This window comes from Lycium ferocissimum, chromosome 11 (assembly GCF_029784015.1).
Source record: "Lycium ferocissimum isolate CSIRO_LF1 chromosome 11, AGI_CSIRO_Lferr_CH_V1, whole genome shotgun sequence".
Classification (NCBI taxonomy): Eukaryota; Viridiplantae; Streptophyta; class Magnoliopsida; order Solanales; family Solanaceae; genus Lycium; species Lycium ferocissimum.
The window spans coordinates 34,112,189-34,137,196 of NC_081352.1; the positions used below are offsets into that span (position 1 = coordinate 34,112,189).

General features: G+C 31.6%; 2 protein-coding genes and 1 long non-coding RNA gene across 3 annotated transcripts; 1 reads left to right on the forward strand and 2 right to left on the reverse strand.

Moving 5' to 3' along the window:
* LOC132036457 (uncharacterized) lies at positions 1 to 3,674 on the reverse strand. Its single transcript, XM_059426805.1, has 4 exons — positions 3,137 to 3,674; positions 1,696 to 2,145; positions 913 to 1,222; positions 1 to 459 (listed from the first exon to the last, which is right to left on the reverse strand). Exons 1-4 carry the CDS (start codon positions 3,545 to 3,547, stop codon positions 320 to 322), a joined length of 1,311 nt encoding a protein of 436 aa, XP_059282788.1. The 5' UTR covers positions 3,548 to 3,674; the 3' UTR covers positions 1 to 319.
* An 8,727-nt stretch (positions 3,675 to 12,401) lies between these two features.
* LOC132037847 (uncharacterized) lies at positions 12,402 to 13,841 on the forward strand. Its single transcript, XR_009410055.1, has 3 exons — positions 12,402 to 12,499; positions 13,251 to 13,582; positions 13,724 to 13,841. It is a non-coding gene; the product is annotated as an uncharacterized LOC132037847 (long non-coding RNA).
* Positions 13,842 to 23,449: 9,608 nt separating this feature from the next.
* Positions 23,450 to 24,650, reverse strand: LOC132036054 (ethylene-responsive transcription factor 3-like). The gene has a single exon (XM_059426283.1). The coding sequence runs from the start codon at positions 24,352 to 24,354 to the stop codon at positions 23,671 to 23,673; it is 684 nt and encodes a 227-aa protein (XP_059282266.1). The 5' UTR covers positions 24,355 to 24,650; the 3' UTR covers positions 23,450 to 23,670.
* Positions 24,651 to 25,008: the final 358 nt, after the last annotated feature.

Sequence of the window (25,008 nt, forward strand, 5' to 3'; positions counted from 1 at the left end):
TAAATAACATCATTTCACCACTTATAGATCCAGTACAAGGAGTAACAGAAAATTGAATAAATCAAATAGCTCTATACAACCTGACCCTCACATTCCATCTCTCATTGTGCCAAAGGAACAACACAACCATCTTATGTTACACCCATTTTTTGATTGAATATGTTACACTCTCACCAACAGCACAAGCAAAAACAAAACCTTTTTCAATTCAACTATGTTGCTTGGACTTTTCGAAAATGTCTATTTTTAGAGTATCAGACACGGGTGCGGCAAAGATTTTGGAGAATCTGAGAAACATAGCAATTCAGTACCCAATGATTCAAGCAATGGCGCCAACAGTTTTCCCAAGCAACCAGAGTATGAGTGCTAGTTCCATACCAAAAATGGTATGAAGATAGGATCTATCCAGCATAAATCCATATAGAGTAATTCCTGCTTTATTGTTCTCAAAGTATGTCACTGCGAAAAAAATTATAGTTAGTCGATCCGAACAATACACGTGATAAAGAACCTCATTAATAGTACTGCGCATTTCTCAAAGGAAGGGACAAGAAGTGTTACTAAAAGCTATCTCTTCGTCGCGTAACGCATGACGTGATGCGAAGGAAGAGGTTATCGCTTTATGGGTGAATGTGGATAATTTGGAGTTCAGAGGAGTGTGTGCTTCTAACAAGGACGTACAAAGTGATTCTAATAAAAATCGGTTGCTTGTTTGATTCTCACATTTGAGGAGTTGGATTAATATTGAAAATAATTGTTTATTAGAACTCCAAAAAGGTTGCCGGACTCGTGTCGGATCCTCCAAAATGCACAAGTTTTGTAGGATCCGACAAACTCCCGTCGGCATCTTTGAAGAGCCCAAGCAACGTAGGTTGAACACCGGGGATAAAAAAGCAAGTAAAACCATCATACCTAGTGCCTGCCTTTTCTGGAATGAAAGTGTGCTATACGCATATGAGTGGACAAATTTTGTGTTGTCGAGCTCATCTTCCTCATCTCCAACATCCTCAGATGATCCTTCTTCGGAACTCACAGGGAAAACTTGGTTGCTGGTTATTTGAGATATTGGAGGAGTTTCACCCTCAACTGATTCAAAACAATCTATTGTTGCACACACGTGCCACTTGGCTGCTAAGCATGTAACAGATTGTGCCTTATGGGTAATCCTTACTGCACTTCTCAACAATATTAACAGCCCAGCAAGAAGGCTCACAGAGCATAGCTGCATATCAAGAAGAAGATGTTTACTTCAAGTTAGAGCACTGGCAATTAAGTGTGACGATCCAGGAAGGCAAAAGACTAAGGCTTTTTCCCCATGTTAGAAATTGATATGAAGTAAATGAAAAATAAAGAAAAATAAAGAAAGCTTGAGGCGTGATATAGCAGACAACTAGGATACAACAAGCCTATTACCAGTCATCTTGAAAAGTGTCTGATTTGAAGTGAAACCACATTCTTATATAAAGAATGGTGGGGAATGTTAGTTGTATATTTGCTCTATTGTTAGAAAGGCTTGGACAGTGAAGTACAGTTCAATGCTATTAAAAAAAAAAATGTGATCGATGTCCAAGTGAAACTGTAAGTCCCATGTGTTGACTTAGTTTATCAAAGAGGCTTTCTAGCAAAGAAATAACTAAAAAAACAAGGCACACGATCCTACATTTGACAAATAAGAGAGCTGATGAGAAGTCATACCGCAAGTTCACCACTCTTGTAGATATGAAGATCAGCAGTTGATCGTGTGGTCATGAGTAGGGAAGCAAGTTGACTTGCTGTAACGAACACCAATGCCAACAGGATAAACCTACGATACCTATGACTAATGATCCGTAAGTGCCTCCTGATTCTAAGGTGCTCTGTCAACACTGTCTCAACATCAGAATCGACATGGAAGATCTGAGCAAAATCTTGGAGTCGGAGAATCTGAAGGTAACAGATCAAGCGGAAAAGCACACACACTAGGAAGAACACCATCGTCCTGTAAAGCCAGGAACTCAGCTCTAGAATGCACGCGACAGTGTCACTCACAATGACATTGCCTAAAAATGGGATTTGAGTTCCACCTGAACTGTACCACCAAATTTTGTATATGCTTTCAGCAGCGAAACATGGCATGACAAAAATGAATAGGATCTTCACTGATCTCTGCATATCAAGAAAAATGTTAATGTTACATCATGTTCTTCAATCTATAATTCTGAGAGACTTTTTTCTGTTTTGAAAATCAAACAAAAGGAGACGCGTCTAGATAAGAATATATAACAACTGTGTCTGTGGTTGTATCGAAAAATGGAGCAGAACAAAGAGACAATACAATTTTAGTGACTACTTAGGCAAACAAATAGTAAAATCAAGTTCATCTCATCTGTATTATTGGCTGAGTAAATCCTGACGAATTACGTACATCAATACTGTAAAAATCAAATGACCTGCATTGGAGCGTAAATTACAAAATGCAAAGAAAATAACCGAAAATATCCTCCAATATTAGAAACTTCTAGTTAACGCTAGCCACTTCTACAAAGCCAATAAAGGACATTCTCCTCCATTCCTTTAGGATCACGACAGTCAAGATATTACTTAAACTTCTAAAAAGAGGCGCAAAGATTTGTCCTTCCTTTTTGTTTTTTTAAGGAACCATTAAAAAAAAAAAATTAACCTAAATAGCCACCCATCCAACTACTTAAACTAAAAATAAACGGCATATGTATAATCTATGTATACTATGTGTATAATCAGTGTATAATCTATGTATACCGCCTAGAAAAAGTAAAAGTGAGTCTAGCCGGCTATTTATGTAAAGAAATATTAGTCTTTTGTCCTACATATTCATTCTGCAGAAACAGGGGATCTCTTTCATCAAACATACTTCAGAATCTCATCTTCAAAATATGTTCTTTTTAACTAAATACAGAAAATAAAAGATTGTAATTTCAGCAGGAAAAACAAAGAAGATCATCAAATTCACAAAAAGCAAGTCAGCTAATTTTGACAAAAATTGAGCAAAAAAGAAACACCAAGGATTGTAGTGAGGTCAACAGGGTACTAGAGACAGGTTAAAAATAATAATAATAATAAAAAAAAAAAAAAAAAAAAGAGGAAATAATATGAGAGAAAAAGAAATAGAAAAACGTACATTGAGCTGTGCCATGTAACCTTTTCTGACAGTCTCACTTTCATCACAAAGTTTATCAAGAAACAAGAACCTACGAAGTCCAAATTTCTTGACAAATCCAGAAAGACAAATAAAAGACAGAGCAGCAACAGCACTAAGAGAAAACTGAACAACGTTGTCATAAGGTCTATCATGTCTTGCATCACAATCAGCACAAGCCAATAGGAAATGAGAGAGACATGGAACAACAATTGCAAACATTATGAAAACAAACCAAGATAGAATAGTAGATGTAGTGTCTGATTGATCTACACACATCCACTTAAGCCATCTTCGAAATACACGTAATTCATCGTATGCATGTGATTTACTACGTGCATATAATTTGCTCTTGTTGTTCAGTAAAGATTGGCTTTGGCTTTCGTCCCCCATTGAGAAAAAATAATCTTTTTTCTCTGGGTGCTTGATGAAATTGGCTAAAGATTAATTTTTTTGGCTGGGTATTTTATGAAATTGGAGAAAGTTTAATCTTTTTTCTGGGCGATTGATAATTTTTTTTTTTTTTTGTAGGTGTTTGATGAACTTGGAGTAAGATTAATTTTTTTGTCTCTGGGTTTTTCATGAAATTGCAGATAGTTTAATTCTTTTTTTTTTTTTTTTTTTGTGGGTGTTTGATGAAATTGGAGAAAGATTGATTTTTTTCTTGGTGTTTGATGAAATTGGTGAAAGATTAACTTTTTATCGCTGGGTATTTGATGAAATTGAAGAGAGATTAATATTTTTTTGTGGGTGTTTGATGAAATTGTAGAGAGAATATTAATATTATTAGAGAGCGCCGGGATTTGTGGGTCTGGTCAGAAATAGGAGGTTTTATGGTTTTTGATTATTGGAGAGAAAGGTTTATATAAGGTAGTGGGGACAATCTTGATGTGGAGATACAGCACACTACAGCTGAGAGTGATATTGAAGCTAACGCGAAATCTGAATTTGTGGCACTGTAGATGCCTTGGATTTATTTTTGTCTTATTTTTTATTTTGTAGTAATTGGTTTAGACTAAGATGCACCTTAAATGGAGTATTCATATAGACCATCTTTGGCCTACACCTTAATGGAGTATTCATAAAGACAGTCTTAGACCCCATTTGTTTGCATTAATATTAAGATAATATCTCGAGATTCGATACTGAATAATTACAATTGTTTGTTTTTCCAACTTCTGAATATGCATATTAATTTATTTTTAAGCATAATAAATAAATAATTTAAATAAAAATAATTAAATATTAGAAAAATATAATAAAATAAGTCACTATTTGATATATATATATATGTATCACTAGTACTGGTGGAGATGGTTTGTAGTGGTGGTAGTGGTGATGCTTGATGTTAGTGGCTAAAAACGGCGATGGAGGTGGTTGGTGTTTTAGTAACTGGTATGATATATGGTGACAGTTGATAGTAGTGGTGCAGTTGGTTGATGTTAGTAGTTGGCTGTGTTGGTGGCTGAAGAATGTGTGGTGGTTGACGATGGTGTTGGTGATAGTTGGCGGCGGTGCTAGTTGTCATGGTGGTAGTGGTTAGTAGTAGGGATCGACTGTAGTGGCTGATAATGATGGTGGAGGTGGCAGCACAGATGGAGATGGTGATGGCAGTGGATATAATTATAATGATGGAGGTGGTAGGAGTGATAGCGACTGACAATACTGGTTGGCACTGGCGGTGATTGTTAGTGGTGATTGTGATGGCAAATGTGGTTGGTCGTTGACGACGATGGTGGTGGTTGATAGTGGTGATGGTGATTGTGATGGTAAAAGTGGTTAGTGGTGGTGGTGAAAATCATCTACACGAAAATACCTCTTAATACTATTAAAATTTTGTTCAAGATCGACCATTCTCATCAAATAAATGCTTAAATCTTATTATTATAAACAAATGCACTAAATGATCTAAAATTTAAGAAATTCAAAACTTCATTAAGTGCAAATAAATTAGATCTTAGTAGTTAGCGTTCTTTTAGTCTTAATTTATGTGACTTAGCTTAATTGACATATAATTTAGTAAGAAAAAAATTTCCAATTTGTGATTTTAAACTAAATTGAAATATTAGAGTTTTTCTTATTAAATATTTTTGGACGAATCTAGTTCCTCATCATCCTCAAAACAAAGCAGAAAAGTTGTCTAACGCGTACACATTACTGGATTTCTTCTGGATTCTTCCAATCAACCTCCATTACTTTGAACCGTCCGATTGGTTGCAATCCAATTAATTTGTTTTAGATGTCTTATGATTGTGTTTTTCTTGTGTGCAAAGTAGTTGTTTGCCAAACATGTCACTTTTCATATTAGAAAAATAATATTTCGTGTCAGTACATTTCGTAAACATGTCACTGACAGTGAAGTCAACGGTGCTTCAAGCTAAAAATAACACAACTGGCTTTTAAAGCCGTAATGGAGTCTATTACATAGGATTCTGAATTTGCTTTTTATAATTAATATATATGCCATTTGAACAATTTACTCTTAGCCTTGGAAAATTTATGGAGAAAATTGCGGATTCAACTCAAATTTTGAAGGTAAGGGGCGGAACAGTGCATGATATTATTATACTCCACTAAAAATCCTTACACAATCGGTAAAAGACATGAACTGTATTCTCTAGAACACTCTTTTATTATTGGTTTTATATATGGACCAATTTTTTTTTGTCTCTTTCGCTTTTAAGCAGAGAAAGAGAGAAGGTTAATGAAGAGGAGCAGTAAAGAAAAAGTCAGTTGTAACATACTTAAAAGTCTAGTTGTGAATTGTAACATAACTCATACGAAGGAATTTGAGAATTAAGGCTGCTCAATAAATTTGATGGCCTAAAGTCAAATTGCAATATGAGACCTTAATTTATTTTGTGTCATTTACTCGAATAACAAATGTAAATGACCTAAAAAGATCTATATTTAGAGGTAATGTAAAGATCTAAATGAATTTTTTTTTCAACACTAATATCAATCATAATTTCAAAATTTTTTTTTTTACTCGTTCCATCCCAACATACTTTTCATATTTGGTTTCTTAAGAGTCAAATTGCAACATTTTGATCGACATTTTTAAGATGTATCTTTTCATAAGATTGATATTAAAAAAAAATTGTAACTTACAATACTTTTCGTATAGTTTTTGAATTTATAACTTTTAATATATTGAATTAATCAAATCTAATTTAACTTCGAATATTAATCAATTGACTCTCGAGAAGTGAAAGATACCAATTATTTTAGAATGGAGAAAGTAAATATTTCACAGATTCTACACTATACTTTTTCATAATTTTTATTTTAAAAATAAATATCATACACACATACTATAATTAGAAAATGGGGCCCTCAAAATTTGGGGGCTTAAAGCACCGGCCTTAGAGGTTACCCTCTAGCCGGCGCTATTGAGAGTCCAATCAAAAAACTTAAGATAATGGTTGTGGCCACGAGATATTATAAATTCTTTTAGAAGTTCTGACACAATTAATGAGGGACGTGAAATATTTTTCTCTAACAAAATTAACCTTTACTCCACTTATTATGATTGTTGGAGCCACGGTGTTAACCATGAGATCAGCATAACTCAATAATTTTGCCTCTAACTTTATAGTTGTGTTAAAAAAGTTATTTAATATATACACATAACTTAATTCAAAACTAGTAAATAAAGAAAATTATGATCTGAAATTTATAAACTAAAAAATTTGGCTTCACCTCTATTTATGATGCTTTGATTGTTACGCTGTCCCACCAAAAAAGAAGCATATTTCATGCTAAATTTGTAGTCTCATAAATTTGTAGTCTCATTCAAGGACTTATATTTTTAGACAAAACCCCATTAGAGGATCTGGTTGGGGACAGTAGCTAGACCACTCAAAACAGTCAACACAAGAGAATTATGTCAATTCATGATATAGAAATACATTTATTATAAAAATAACAAAATTGTTATAACTGGCCTTAAAGGATAGGTCACTACGTAATACTTTATTTGTCCAAAATAGATGTGTTGTGTCAATAGCATAACACTCTTCATTTATCTCCTTTAATATCTTAGATGAACTGTTCCTAAAATACTGCACGCCATAAATAAATAAAGAGTATCACTGGTTCCTTTACACAAAAGGTAAATAAATCTTTTTGTATTCAATAATTTTCCTTCCAATTTCATAATAATTTTTTTTCCAGGATGATGACAAATTATTTTGCTCCTTGTATCATTATTGGTCTTAATTCTTTTGATTTGACTTATAGATTAGGGGTAACGTCATTCCTTACAAAAGTTTAGGTCTGTCACGTCTTTAACCACATGCTTTAGAGGATCTTTTGAAAAAGGAAAAACAAATACTAAGTTAATCTATAAATCTAAGTTGAAGTAAGTGTTTCAAACTAGCTCACAGATAATGCCACAACAGTTCGTTTTTAAAGCTTTTGCTAGTGGATGAGATGTAGAACTGAAGACATGACCAATAATATTCAGACATTCGGCCCCTCATATTTATTGTAGTAGTATTTATGGGTATTATTATAAAATTCAGAAGTAGATATATGTACAAACCAAAGAGTTTACTTCTCTTTATCCTCTCCATTTCTTTCTTTCTTTCTTTTTCAATTTTTTGCGGATGTTTTTTAAATCACAGGATTTGGATTTAAGTCCTAAAATCATATCCATATAGTTTTCTATATATATCACAATTATAAATATGGCCTTCGAAAGAATAAAAGAAAACCATGGTTAATAGGCACTACAACATTAGGCATCTATAGCTACGAATTCTCAGCTATAAATTTGAAAATCGTGGCTAATACTTAGCAATAGCCACAAAAACTAAAATTTCATGGCTATTTACAATTTCGTAAAATTTCTTAGCTACAAAACTCACATGGCAAAGCTAATTCCTCATTTTTGCTATAGTTGCGAACTATCGTGGCAATAATTACCCAAAAAACTACGAATTTATTGCTACAGTAAAATGACATAGCTAAATCACATGTTTTTGCCACGCGTTTGAAGTTACTGTAGCAATAGCTATCTTATAGCCACAAAAAATTACTTGAAACAAATATTATAGCTAAATAGATATTTTTGCTTCATGTTATAAACATCCGTGGCAATAATTACCAAAATAGCTACAAATTTATTGCTACCATAAAATATAGTAGCTAAATCCTATGTTTTTGCCACGCATTTGAAGTTATTGTAGCAATAATAATCTTATAGCCACAAAAATTACTTGAAAAAAAATATTATAGCTAAATAGATATATTTTTGCTTCAAGTTATAAAAATACGTGGCAATAACTATCCTAATAGCTACAAACTTATTGCTACAATAAAATTTCGTAACAAGTAATATGTTATTGCCACGTATTTGAAGTTACTGTAGCAACAGTGATATTTTTAGCCACAAAAATTTATTTGAAATAAGATAATGCAGTTAAACTGATATTTTTGCTACAAGTTCTAAAAAGCAGTGGCAATAATTAGCTTAATAGCTACAAACTTGTTGAACATAAGTTTTTGTTACGCATTTCAAGTTATTATAGCTAGATTTTTTCATGTCATGTCATAAAAAAATAGCAATAGTTGGATAACAGCTACAATTATTTTTTATGACAACATAATATATCCGCAAAATCAGAAAGACAATAAATTTTCATGGCGAGTTATAATTTTTCTTCATGCACTTGTAGATACTATCATATCATATTATATTATTTTGATCATAATAAATTAATTACATAAATGTTTTTCTTTGGTTACAAAAATCAGGATAGCAATTTATCAAAAACAAATTAGAGAAATTATTTAGAGTTTTCTTATATTTAAATGCTTATTTTTATAAAAGTACTAGTATTATGAAAACTTTAATAATTGTAGAGAGATTTATGTATGTGTGGTCCTTAGTTATTATAAAAAAGTACTTAGAGTAAATTAATATGTCTAAAAACTTATATTTAAATAAATACTCATACACAGAAGAATTTTGTGGTAATTTTAGTGCATTTAGTTTTGACAAATGACCACATGCTCAGATTTACTTAAGAGGAACATGCTTACACTAGAAAAAGAAAAATAAATAGATTTACTGACATATGACATTTTGTAACTAATTATCTATTTAAAATTCCAAAATTTTCACTAATAAAAACAGAAATATATATATAATTAGTTATGAATTTTCGATGAAAAATGAAATTTGTTGCCAATTTTGGCGCTAAAAAAATAACATGAAATCTCCTTTCTAACAATATAATATTTCAATTTCTTTTTTTCTTTTTTTTTTTTTAAAAAAAGCTATGTTTTTCTAATTATGTTGAATATAAGAATATATTTTGCTTATATCTTGTGGCACTAAGAATTAAGAATTTAATACGGTTAATATTTAAATCCATAACAAAAAAAAACCAACTATATTGGAAGTTTTATTAAGTTACCTATGAGTTAAAATCACAATTAGAAAAACAATTGATTTATATCTAATTAATGTGTAAATAACTAATTATATAAAATTAAACACCTATAAGCTCGTGTTTGATTACATTGTCTAATTAGTTATATTTATTTAATATAACCAAATAAAAAAAGCTACCATGGCTTGGTCCTTTTCTAATTTAATAATTTATTCATTATCATAAAACTCATTGCCCATCTATTAGATCATAACTATTACATCATAATTTATGCAGCCTTTATACGGCTTGGCTTCGCTATCGCTTGTAATGGTCGACAGTATTCCTGGCATACCAGAATTCCTATTATTTATAGCTAGAAGCTTCGCCAAAAGCAAACAAGATGAGGTCGCTCTGCTTCGTAGACAAGGCTCGTTCCGTACTTGACTTACGAGCTCGTGTAGTACTCACCGAGCAGTCGCGGTCGAAGCTTGGCTCTAGCCGATAGGCTAGCAGTAAGCTTGGCTACAGCGAAGCGCTTACCAAGCACGAAGGAAAGGGCCTTTGCCACTTGAGTCGTATGCGGGGGAACTCGCACGTGCGGTTCTTGGTGGGGGGGGGGGGTGGGAGCTAGTAGGAGCCATCTACATAATTTAAGTAACTATTTAATTTTATGTAATTAAATTTGAATATCTTATTATATCACATTTAACAATTATGTACTTGTATCTAATTATATGCAATTTAAATAAGCAAAACAAGTTATTGATTTTATCGTATATTATAATTTTAATAAGTCGATACTACAACAACTACTACTACAACAACAACAATTATTTTTTTAACACAAGTTGAAATTTGTTGTATCAATACTAATCTTTTAGCCACAGATTTATTGTTGTCATCAAATTTCGTAGCTAATAATTATTTTTAACACAAGTTGTAATTTCTTTTGCTCAAATTTATGCCGACCAAATTAATTAAATAATTTATCGACATAGCAAATAAATAACTAGAATATAATTTATTAGGAATCTAACCAATGCTTTAAAAAGCGTGGGCGTGAGGTGAGTCATTTTACCTGATGTGGGCGAGACATAAGTGTTGAGGCGCTTCATCTTGCGTTTATAATTGTTATTTGACTCGGATCTCTTATATCAAACAATACCTTTATCGAGTTAGTGTAGTTAGAGGTGTTCATTTTTCTTATCTTGTAATTTCATACATAATTTAAATAAATAGGAGTTATATGTAATTAATTTTGATTAATTAATTAACCTTGATCAAGTGCTCTGAAAATTGTTATTTGGTTCGATCCATTCTACTGAAACGATACATTTTAGTGTAATTGTAGTTGTTCATAGTTCGATTCGATTCAATTTTACAGAAAGACTTTTAAGTTTCAAATATAATTTGAGTAAATAATGATTATATCTAATAATGTTTGATTAAGTAATTATATCAAATTTAAATTATAAAACTTCACTAATTATATCTAATCTTTTGGCTTTTAGCTTATAAACAACTTTTTAAAAGCCAATTCGAACACACTCGAAGTCTCACTCAAGTTCGTCTTGATCAAGTGCTTTGAGAATTATTATTTGATTTGAACGTGTTTAATAAGGATAATTCCTTTATCAATTTAATGTAATAAGGTGTTGATTGTTCAATTTGATTCAATTTTACATGGTCATACTAGTAAGTTTCAAATATAATTTAATGAATTGTTCGATTATATATAATTAATTTAATTGACTACTTATATCAAATTTGAATAAAGCATCACTAAGGCTCAAGCTTCATCCTGAACAAGTGCTTCAAGAACAGTTATTTAACTCGGACCTCTATTATTGGAACAATATCTTAATCAATCTAATAGTTCGATTCGATTTAATTTCACAGAATCTTACTCGTAATTGTAAGTTTTAAATATAATTTAGATAAATAGGTAACAATGTCTAAATATGTATGTAAGCCCAACTCAAGCTTCATCCTACTCTTGTGCTTCAACAATTTTGTGTATGCATACTTACAATATTCAATAACAAATCAAAATAATAGATTCATTTCAAATGGCAAACCATTTGACATCAAAAATTTGCTTTAGTTCAACATTTGTTGGAATCGATACTTTAGATCTGGATAAATGGTATATTGTAAATTCAAAATTCTTTCTTTTGTGTTCTTTATGTCCAACAATTGAATTTCTTAATTAAAAAATAGCTTTATGATTAGCCACTAATTCAATAACTTAATGATTATTGAAATTTAATTATAATTCGTTGTATTAAGTTTTAACAATTTAAATTCAAAATTTCTTTTGTATTCTTTATGTCCATTACCTTTGACCTGATCTATTAAGACAAAAACTTTATGATTTGCTGCTAATTCAATTACTTAATGGTTATTAAAAATTTAATTATAATTAGTTCTATTAAGTATTGACAATTTAATATAACCAACATAGAAGTGAATCTGTATCGTAATTTATATCAAAAAAGTATTATCTTCAAACAATGTTCAATAATTAATAAGTTATAGACAAAATGGATAAATTTAATTACTTTTTTTTTTTTTTTTATCAAATTACAATGTAATTTCTTAACAAACTTTTTACCTAATTTTTTTCTATTGTTCTGATTATTAAGATTTAGGAGGGAAACATGCTGATTACACTAATTTACCTCTAAATTGCGAAATTAATTTTGAAAAAACCGTAGCTATGCCTAAAATTTGAAAAGAACAAGTAATTGACAACACAAAAACAAAAAACAAAAGAGTTCCCTCCAGATTTTTTCCCTCTAAAATTTTAACCCTAAATCATAGCATTCTTTTCCTATTTTAAAGAGATAAGAGACCCAAAACCCTAGAAGACTAAGCCCTCAAAATAAAACAAAAATGGCACCGTCATCTTCTCCATCTCAATTCCTGATTTCGACTTTTGCTCTCGAGACATATACCTAAGGTAAATTTTATATCCTTTGCTTTCTTACTTGTTTTCCCCTATGTTTTAAACAAATTGGTTTGATCCGGTGAGATGAGGATCTGATTAATCTAAGTAGTTTTAATTGACATTACTATCCACGTTCTTGCACTCGTTTTTATTTTTATTTTTTATTTTTATCATTATTTTGGTCTCATTCACATATTTTTGTTAAGTGTTTTCTTAATCAATGAATAAAATGCCATTTACAGAAACAAAAAGTATTATTTTTTTGTTCTTGAAATGTATGTCTTTTTTTTTTATAATTCTTATGAGCCCCGGTCTTGTACTCTTTTTTTTTTTTTTTTTTTTTTTTTTTTTTTTTCTTGTCTCATTCAGAATTTTGTGAAAGTGTTTTTTAATCAATGAATATAATGCCATTTACGAAACAGAAAATTTAGTTTTTTATTGTTGAAATGTATGTTTCTTAAATAATTTTTGTATCTTAAAACTATTTTCCCTTATAAATAATATTTTGAACAAAGTTAGAAAAATTATATTTCATTATCTAAATTCAACTAATGATATGATTATGTATATTCACAGGTAGAGAAAAAAGATGATAAACTTCTTCTCATGTTGAAGTTTTCATGGAATCTCGCAAGAGAAAACAAGGAACACTAGTTGATGCCTTTCAATTAGATGCCACTTTAATTTCAATGTGGCTTTCCTCTTTATCTCCATGAAAGTATATATTTGCATATATGTTTCAATGATTTTTTTTTTATTGTAGGATCAATTTGATCAATTAAAAGAGCAGCAAGAAAAAGGAGATTTTTTTAAATGATAATGATAAAAATGATGGATATCTCCGTGCATATGACCTCGGAAAAAATATTAGTTAATATTTTGGTGGCCAACAAAGGTACAACTCATAAAGCAATTAGAATCGATCAGAAAAGCAACGAACGAGCGTGTGGAAGAAGTTAAAAGGGAAGCTGTGTAAATTGAAGAAATAAAGAAAGAAAAGGAAATAAGATAGCGGATTTGAGTAAATGATGGGAAGAAAAAATTCGAATGATGGTTGCAGCTCAAGGTCGACAATTAAATGATGCAAATCTAATCGTAAGTAGCTTATTTATATCTTTTTATATTACTAATTCAGTAAATATATGATCTCTAAAAAATATCATATTAATAAAGTTTAATTTTTTCAACGAATAATTTATTGTATCATTTTCTTATTTTTTTTAATTGTTATTGCAGCTTTTGGAGGAGTGACAGAAGCATCAAAATCAATGAAGACATGAATAGTTATTATTTCTCCTGTAAAAGTATATTGATGGTTTAAAAAGTGATGTTTCACTATTTTGAATGATATTGTTGAATATTACATTTTTTCTTAATGTTGTATTTATTATACAATTGAAAATATTTTGCTACGATTGTCTATAAATTTCATGCCAAAAATGAATGCTCATTTACATTATAAGGCTAACATTTCGTGGCAAAATTTTCCATTAATAGCTATGATATTTTTGAATTCATGCTAAAAATACATATATTTGCCACACGAATGAAAACATGGATACACATTTTTATTTCCATAGCAAACAAAGAAAATCTTTTGCTACAATTTTATTCATCGTGACAGAAAAGTAAGGAGTTTTAGCTATGAGTTTTCGAATTCGTAGCTAGACATATTCTCGCAATTACCACGTATGAAGAATATGACTGTAATTTTTTAATATGACTGTAATTTTTTACTTTCTGTAGCAAATGAAGATTATTTTAGCTATAATGCTATTTATTTCATGGCTAAAAGTGTGAATTCTTAGCTACAATATGAGAAAATTTGTGGCAAATACTTTAATTCATATCTATTAATTTTTTAATTCGTAACTAAATATGAGTACTATTGCCACGAGACTAAGCTATAGAAACAACCATAAAATTTGAGTTTGCGTGGCAAACAAATTAAATCTTTTGCTACAACACAACATCTAGTGGCTACAATATGAAGATAGCTACAACTTTTATTCATCGTGGCAAAAGAATAAAATCACTTGCTATAAGTTTATTTTTCGTGGCAAAATATTTCTATCATCGCAACTACAACACAAAAAAAATTCGTAGCAATAAGTGTAAGTCCTTAGCCACGAACCATGTAAAGTTTGTAGCTAACTTTTAGCTACGCTACATTTTGCTACGAATGCTACGGAAAAAAATATTGTGGCTAAAATGTTTAGCCACGAAAAATTTCATATTTAGCTACAACTTATTTTGTAGCAACACATGCCTCGTGTTGTAGTGAGGGGTGGAAGCATACTATATAGTGCGACTTGACTTAATCCATTAGCATTGATCCAAGTCTTATATATATGAGAAAATTCGCCAAAATATGTACATATATAATTAAGTTGCGAATCTAGTAGAACAAAAGGGTTGTGGGTTCTCAATGACAAGTAAAAGATCAAGAAACTCATAAACTTCAAATTTTGAATTCGTCTCAAAATCTATAAACCGATTCATTCAACTACAAATTAAAGAATGGGTTAAAGAAATCTAAACGAAATTGATCTCTCATCATAAACCAACATGTGTCCTTCTTGCAGCTCTAATAGAGTAATAGTACTTGTTTTGTTGCAAGCACATTTCTAATCATAGTGGGAATGACCTTTTTTTAACTCTTTGCTTACACACAATAATGGATGTCGGATTCATGTTCGGCCTAAAATGCATATATTTATTTTTTGTTGTCTCAGATTTTAGTACTTTTAATCATTTTATGAGTATTAATTATAGTGATTTCGACTAATATTATATTTTTATTATGTAGGAATAAAGCGGTGTGAAGATGAAGAGATCTGGAGCAAAATTAAATAAAAAATAGAAGGAAAAATGGGTTTTAAATAAACAAAAGCCTGATCGTTGAAGACATGAAAATGGAACATAAAACAAGTTTGTCTATGTGGCATCAATAAGTAAACGGAAAAGGGCCAAAATTACCCCTGAACTTTAGGAAATGGTTCATCCATACTCTTCATTATACTTTAGGGCCAATTATACCCTTACATTATACTATAAGGTCAATTATACCCTTATGTCTAACAAAATTTCACGTGGCATCATCCCAACCCTTCAAAATTATTTTCCCCTCAAATAATTTTTTACCCACTAAAATAACCCAACCCAACCCGATTTTTTTCCAAACAATCCGGACCCAACCCATTACCCCTTGGCCGAAAAAAATAAATCGGTCGATTGAGTTATTTTAGTGGGTAAAAATTATTTGAGGGGAAAATAATTTTGAAGGGTCGATGATGCCACGCCATAAATTTATTAGACATTATAAGCGATAATTGACCCCATAATATAATATTAAGGATATAATTGGCCCTAAAGTATAACGAACGGTATGGATAAATTATTTCCCAAAATTCAAGGGTAATTTTGGCCCTTTTCCGATAAGTAAAAGTGTGGACCTGCTGATTTGGTAATGAGTTGATATAGGAGTATTAAAATTTGCAAGGAAGGATGTTTGGTCAAAGCCAGCAAAACAAGGAAAAATGCATAATTTGATTGAGAGCAGCGACGCGTTTCCTGTAGCGTCCAATTTTGATGCTTTACACAGTGCGACGAGTACAAATTATTTCGGACCAAAAACATTTTCAATTTATTTTGGACTCAATTATTTCACATAGGCTTTTTCCTACATCTATAAATATTTCATTAGCCACAATTTTTATATAACTTTAGAAAACTTGAAACCCTTAGTCGAACTTTGACCTAGAGAAACTTTGGAGCCAAGGCTGATTCTGAGGTTTTACTTACAGGGTTTTACCTTTTATTCTCTGTATTACTCGTTTTTACATTTTTATTCGGATGATTGGTTGTTTTTCCTCTATGTCTATGTGGAGCTAAACTCTTTAGTTCTAGGGTTTTGACACAAACATGAAAGTTGACGTTTGATTATCATTTCTACCTATTGATTTTCCATCTTAGGGTTGCTTATTTATTCTTGATCTTAATTGTTTGGTTACTTGATCACTAATTAAACACTATCTGTGGCATGTGAATTGAACTAGGGATAGGGAATTTGCATGCGTAATAAGAATAAATAGAGCTTGTTCGATTAATCGTTTGGCTAATGAGGATAGGAATATACCCTTTAGCCTTGCTTAGTTGAATACGGAGAAGTAAATGCGTTCTTGGTATCTCTAGCGTCCATACGAATATAGGCGTTATAGTAGCATCTACAGGCTTGTGAGCAACTCGGAAGATATAGTAACCCATAGGTAGAACGATTTGAAGACTCAACTGGATTGTTAGTGGTCGTAGCCCTAGATCTTTCTCCTCTCCGATAAAGATTCCGTTCTTTCTTGTTTGAAGTTCATTAATTGTTTTTACTTTATTTTTAGTTAGTTTATAAATATAACTTTGGATTTTGCTTCTTGTGTAGATAATTAGTATCGTTTAATTTAGTAAACAGTTGATTATAAGTCTCTGTGGGATCGATACCTGAACTTAAAAATCCTATATTACTTGTACGACCGCGTATACTTGCGTGTGCGTTTGGGAGCAACACTGATTTAACTAAAATTGACATATCTTAGGCAGAGCCACTTGTCGACCAGATTTATAGTGAAGGCAGTAATCTACGAATTAAGCTTGAATTTGGTTAAGATTTAAGCATTCAAAAAGGTTAATTTCTTATAATACAAATTAGTGGCGAATACACCCTTTAATGAGAATAATGTAAGATAAATATCAATGTAGGATAAGAATAAAGTTTAAAACTACCACGATATCATACCAAATCCACTCATCACGAGCTAATTTGTGATAGTAGTACATTAAACCTACTTCCTTAAAGCATGCGTATGTAAGTATTTACACGCTTACAATTTATATATTTACATTATATTATCAAGTTACTCACAAACTAACTACATGAAACTTTTTCAAGTACGTAGATTAGTAACCTATACACATTCTTTAGCGACACAATAAAAATGAAACCCAAGAAAAAGAACACTGAAATAAATTTGGATGAAAGTTCTGGCTAAACTGATTTTAATTAAAGAAAAACAGATTAAAGAAATCTAATCACAAACCAATACGTGTCTTTCTTGCAGCCCAGATAGTACCTGTTTTATCACAAAGAAAGTTCTAATAATACTAGCTAGCCAATATTTTATATGATGTTTTAGGGGAATAACTTTGTTTAACCCTTTGTTAACACACAATAATGGAAGTCTGATGTAATTAAAAGGAACATATCTTAGGCAAAGCCCCTTGTCAACCAGACTTATAGCGAAGGCAGTAGTCGAAGTATTAAACCTGATTTTGGTTCAAGCATTAAAAAAGTTTAATTCTTTTAATTTGGATGAGTTGCTGAAATATCCTTTTGGATATCAATTTAGGGTAAAGGTAAAAGCTTTTAAAACCACCACGATTGCATACCTAATCCACTCACAGGCTAATTTGTAACAATAGGTTAACATTACGTAAGTGTTTATACATTTATATGCATTATATTATCAAGTTACTCACATACTAACTACATGAAACTCTTTAGAGTACAATAGATTAGTAATTATATACCATTCTTTAGCGTCTACAATAAAATCCAATAAAAAGAACTATGTTGATACTAATATAATTATGTTGTTCGAATTTTTCAGAAGTGTTGTCAAATGTTTGTTGGAGAATTTGACATGAGTATGATGACTTTTTCAAAGGTTCAAGTAACATATAAAATCAAATGATCCAAGAAGGCTACATGTTGGATTTTGAAAAGTAATGCATTTTCTGGATGATTCAATACGATGACATTTTTGGAAGATTTGAACAACGTAAAATTAGATCAAATGATACAAGAAGACAACATATCGAATCTTTAGAAGTAATTTGTTTTATTTTTAAAAAAAAAAAAAAAAAAAAAAAAAGATTCGATACGACTGCAACTACATTTTGAAAGATCCAAGCAAAGTAAAAATCAAGTGATTCAAGCAGACAAAATCACATCGGCTACAGGTGTCCTATGTGTACAGGCAAACATTTCAATTAAGCAGATGGCCAACCTGCTCCCTCCCTATTTTAACCACATGCGATGTCGACTCTTTAAAAGATGCATTTAGTAAGAAGAAAAAGTTGTATTCTTCTGTACATTTGTTAGACAGGAAATTAATCTAATATTCAATGAATCAATGGGATTAATTAAAGTACATTTTATGGAAAGTGATGGTTAACACGTGGTATAAAACCATTGGGGTCAAAAGAATAAAAATTAGTAATCAACTTAACATGTACAGATAAGCAAATGCTGTTTTCTCTTGGTGCGTTCCTCAAATGAATGGAATTGAAAAATAAAAAAAAGGTGTGGATAGAAAAAAAAACAGGCTGAATAAAATGACATCTGTATTGCCAATGAAAATAGTTTATCAAGTTCAAATTGATCAGGGCAATTACTTATTGGCAGGTCTTATCTAAAAGCATAGACAATTTAGAATGCTTATATTGCTTAAATTGACCAATAGAAACTTATCAAGACATACATTTTTTTTTTTTGGTTCCTTATTGGCGGGTCTTATCTAAAAGCATAGACAACTTAGATTGCATATATTGCTTAAATAGATCAATAGGAAACTTATCAAGACATACAAAATAAATTAAGTTTTTTTGGATTTATTTTTGATATTGTCTCACATATATAATGAAAAAGCTTTTAAGAGGCATAAGTACCTCCACGTATTTGTCTCAAATTCTCAGTTACGCTTATCTTTTGTAGGAATCTTTCGACTCCCTGTATTTTTTCAAAATGGAATAAACACACCCTTGAGCGATATTGCACCCAGCACACTCTCTCTTACTCGAAGGCGTGAGAGAGAAGGGTAAAAAAAAAAAAAAAAAAAAAAAAAAGAGCTTAATATGTTCATTTTAATTGGATATTTTGGGCAATTAATTGTCTTTAATCAATTAAAGAGATGTTTTCAGAGAGCCCTTCAAATTTAATTTTGTAATACTAACTTCTTTTGTGGTTTAAGTATGACTTTTGAAGGAGTATGTCGAGGGTTAATAGAATCCTGACAGAACGTTGAGTGTGATTGAAAATTCACAAGTCAAAGACATATTTATGTCTTTTCCCTCAATCTTATTTGGTAACTAAGCATAAGGCTAATATACTCCCAACATCTGGTCACATAGCAGAATCACCATGGTTACTTACTTATTTACTCCCTCCATTTACTTTTACAGTTTACTTGTCCACTTTTAACTTTACACATTCTTTAAAATTAGTAAATGGAGTATATATTTTACCATAATACCCATATTATTTGGTGTATAGTCTCAATAGATTTGAAAATGAGTAATTAATGTTAGGGGTAAAACAAGAAAGAAAAGTTTGTGTTTCTCTTGATATGTTAAAGTGGACAAGTAAAAGTGAAAATTTATTTGTAATATAGTGGACAAGTAAAAAAGTGAACGGAGGGGTATTTACTTTCACCATTTTGCATGATAAATGTAGTTCGCGACACGTGAAGAAATAAGTTATTTAGTAGTAGTATATACTTTCTGAGGAAACGAAATTATATTTAAGAGCTTATTATGTAGATTAATTGGCTACTAAGAAGGTCCGCTCCACGATAGCTTTTGAAGCTTAGCTTTCTTACATTCATTGGCAATAGCCAACAAGAAGTTTGGTTACCAATTCTGCAAAGCAGAGCAAACTTCAACTTGACGTTGCATATGATAGAAGATTGAATTATACGAAAAATATGTAATTACATTATAAATATTTTACATATGTTTAACATTTGGTTATGATATGTTTAACATTTGGTTATGATGTTAGTCCATGAATATAGGCCCAATTATAAGTGTGTAATTGATTATTGGGTCATGCACTTCATGTGTTTGGTGAATCTAGTGTGGCGATAAGTGTGGGTTCAACCAAATTAGGGCCTGTAAATAGAGGACCCATCACGGTTTTATTAATACATGTAAATCCCTTCTTTTACCTTTATATAAATATAAATACACTATTACGGTTATTTCAAATCACTTGTATTTTGTGGTAGTTGTCCCACTGACGTCGCCATATTGAAGAAAAGGTTAATAGAGATGGGACCTAGTCCTTGTTAATCTGCGGTATTGCTCAAATAGGTATGCAACTCCTTGCTAATCTAAATTTTTGTGTCCTAATATCATAATTGAACTTGGTTTATGCAAATATTCTTACATCAATTGCTTAGTTATTTCCATTTTTATGTATCTAAATTTCGATACATCAATGTATATAAAGGAATTGTACCAAAAATAAAAAAAAATTAAAGGGAGGGTCATAAGGCTTTAGTTACATGCTTTTTGTCTTTTCCCATCAGAATGATCATGTTAATTTTGACGTGGTTTAGTTAGCTAGGTTTGTTGGACTCTAATTGGAGTTATAGTTATCTTGACCAGAAGTGCACTATTATTATTACATGATGGATCATATCTGTTCAAGGATAAACATAGACTTAAGTCAGTTTGATTTTACTTCTGCTTATTTTATTTTATTTTTTTTAAAAAAAAAAAAAATCTCTTTAGGTAAGGTAGCATGCGGACACTCACCAATGGTGAGATGAACAAAATCCCTCTATTTTTAATCAAAATTTTGAGTTCAAGCATCGGAAAGAGAAAACAATATTGCCCTTTCATATGTCTTCATGGGGTGAATCCAAATTAGTTGGGTCTCCAAACGGGTACCAAACACTTTTGAGGGAAATAAAAAAGGCACCAGACTTCGAGATGTTTAGCAGAATTTGCAAAATTCAGTTCGTAACGAGAGCTTTCATTCTGCTCTATCCGGTAAAATACAGGACCTCTTATTTTTTACTGAATAATGTAGGTTGGTTTTATATGTAGATCAGATCATCAGATAAAAAACTCAATTGCACGCTACTGCTGAGCTGTTTGGACTTATCCACCTACGAGGAATTTTCTGTGGGTTTTGTTTCGTTTGTTTGAGCTGAATTACATCCTCTTGAAGATATACAAAACAACTTGCTCTATTTTGTTATCATGTCTAAAGTTTCCCCATTAACTTCTCTTGAATCCAAGTTGCAGCTTGCAGGAGATAGCCTACAGCCATGGGGCAATTTTATTAGTTGGATATGACAAACCAATATTATTATCCCCTTGAAAAACAAACCAGCACCATGTCTTCTACATAGTTTCTGCTTAATTGGTAGCGACACAAACATAGTGATTCTCATGATAAACATCCAAAATCATCCACGAAAACTGGAGCATTTGGCTGACAATGTCTTAGTCTCTACCCACTAGTACGCAATAGCCCTACCAATGTTATAAGCCATTACTAATATTCAAATCAAAATGGGCACAACTGGTACTTTTCAAACTAAATAATGTCATCACTAAAATGAAAATCAGTTGTCTAGGCAAAGCAGTATGCTCATTCAAACAAATGAATAACTAACATGGAAACTTCTCAATAGGTTGTCAGAGTGCTAACAAGAACAAAAGGTGCAAAATGCAGTTATTCGTATGGAAAAAGCATGGACATAAAGACTCCATCTCATTTTTTGGTGATGTGAAAATCTGCTCAAACAGAAATAGTTAAACCCTAAATTTCTACAAATACATGACACACCAGAGAACAGGTAACAACTAACAAGTTACATAAGCCATTGCATGGGATGCCATACAGCATTAACAAATAAAAACAAGTATATATCGCGGCTAGCTGCATTAATGATAACTATAAGAACATTATTAAGGCAACTAAGATGTGAAGCTGACCAAATGGGAATCTCTGAAGTCACATATTTAAGACATAATCTAAAGAATTCAAGCATGACACCCAAAAAGAGAAACAAGTTGCAGGACATAAGAGAAACAAAATCTAATAATGAATTTCTGAATGATACTGCTTACAATGTAGTAAAAGAAACGACATCCATGGCATGCCAAAGAGAGAACTAATAACAAAGATGAAACGACATTAATGACATGATCAAAACAATCCAAGCAGGATACAAAAATGTAACTACCACGTAAAACCATGCATCGGAGAAAATCTTGCACAGCCAGTTTATAATGCAAGGTAAATGGTTACACCACTGAACATCGAATGCAAGTAGTTTCAAGCTGAACAAGAAACAACTTCTAATGCTTATATATATCAAAAGATTACATCATCAGATAAAAGAAGCAGTTCCGAATTCATATTCATACAAAGCTAGAAAAGAGAAATACTCTTTAACTTTTTCAGTCCTCAATACTCCCAGTTTCAAATTGTAGTTGATAGATCTTTTCGTCCAACTATATCACATTACCACTACTTACATTCACACAGATGCTATCAGGTGAAACTAATCGTCATACTCGGAGAAATAGCAGCATAACTGGTGATAAGTTGATAACCAATTTCAATTACAATGTTAGCACAAGAAAAGTTCAACACTTCAAAAGTAACATACGTGTTCCGAAGCAATGAAAATACATCCATACAGAAAAACAAGTATTATTTGAAGAAATGTTAAAGCGAGTAGCCCAAACTAAGAATAATTCTCAACTGATATTTGATCAAATAAAGTCTCCATTGTTACATAGACCAAACGGGCAGAAAATAACATCATATACATACGATAGCAGCAAAGAAAGAACACAAATTACCCTCTAATCTTGCATGTGAGTATATATATATATAAATTCGACCTCAAACAACAAGGTACTCCTTCAGCTGAGAAGAACCCATATATAGTTTTAAGAAACACAATAATAATAATAATTCTCAACTGATATTAGATCAGATAAAGCCTCCATTGTTACAAAGACTGAAAGGGTATGATACAACATCATACAAATATGATAGCAGCAAAGAAACATCACAAATTACCCTCTAATCTTGCATGTCAATATACATATAAATTCAAGACACGCAATAACAAGATCAAATTTAACATACACTGATCCATCCATCCATCCACCAATCACGAAATCCCATAACATAAATTATGAGAATTAAATTAAACAAGTTTGAATTCTCTTCCAACAACAATAACAACAACAGATGATAACTCATAGCAGACAATAGTTTAACCTTATCTCTATGGTCCCCCTTTTTTTTTTTTTTTTTTTTCCATCACCCAAACAAAAAATTAAAAAAAAAAAAAAAAAACTAGGTCAATGAAACCATCATCTCATCAAAGACATAGTGCTGTGCATTCAAGATCCTCAGCATATGCATCATCATCCATCGGTGGTGGTAAATTTAGATCAAAAGGCAACAGTTTTCTAAACGACGACGAAGCTATATTGTCGTTATCCTGGTCGTTGGCAAAATCACCATCATCAACAACAGATGAAGACGAATCACAATCACTATGGCAATCATCAGGAACGACAGGTGGCGACCGTGGATACTTCCTGGAAGGCAAGGGCACCGTGGCAGGCAACCGAGGCCCACTAAAAGATTCCACCGTACTACTCATACTGCTTGAAGTAGGTCTTTGTGAAATAATCGGGTGATTTTCATGAGGGTATAATTGGGAATTGGCAAACTGATCGTTGTTAGTATTATTATTATTATTAAGTGTTTGAACAAACTGATTTTGATGAGAAGGTAAAGGGAAATTTGTTTTGGCTTTAGGTCCACGAAGTGTACGTGCTGCTGCATCATAAGCACGTGCTGCATCTTCAGCTGAATCAAATGTGCCTAACCAAACCCTACTTTTCTTCCATGGATCTCTTATCTCTGCTGCAAATCTTCCCCATGGCCTTTTTCTAACTCCTCTAAACCTTATCTCTTTAGATCCACCAGATCCGTTCACTTCTCCGGCCACCGGCGCCGCCGCTGCCGTTGCTGCCGCCGCTCTACCCCGCCGCATAGCCGAAGGTTTGAAAAAAAGGAGAGACTTTTTTTTTTTTTTTTTTTTTGTTATTATTTTTTGGAGAATAAAATAGAAAATATGAGATCTGAAGAGAGGATTAGGATAAAGCCATGGAAGAAGAAGAAGAAGAGATGAGATGAGGATTTTCTTCTTATCTGCAAAAAGCTTTTTCTAACTTTCTCTCTCTAGAAACTGGGTTTCTCTCTCTACTGTTTTTTGTGGTGTGTTTGGGTGGAAAGAAAAATAGAGAAAGAAAGAGAGAGGAGAGGCTCTCTCTCCCACTTTTTTTCTTTTTTCTTTTTTTGCCTGTTTTCCTTTTATTATTGGGGTAATAGTATTTTCGGGCCCTAAATTATTGATAAATTATATTTTTGGTCCTTGTGATATATATACGACAATATCATATCCAATGTAATTCATAAGTTGAGTTTGAAGATGGTAGAATGTATACCGATCTAACGACTACCTTTACGGGATAGAGAGATTGTTTCCATTCTTGTGATATATAACTCGATATATTTAACCGTCACTTAATTAAAATGTGAGTACTTGATCCCTTCATATAGAAAATATGTTATATTTGACTATTTATAGAAATACATTACGTCAAATATGAAATAACATGTGAGTAATTAAGTGATAGAACGGTTA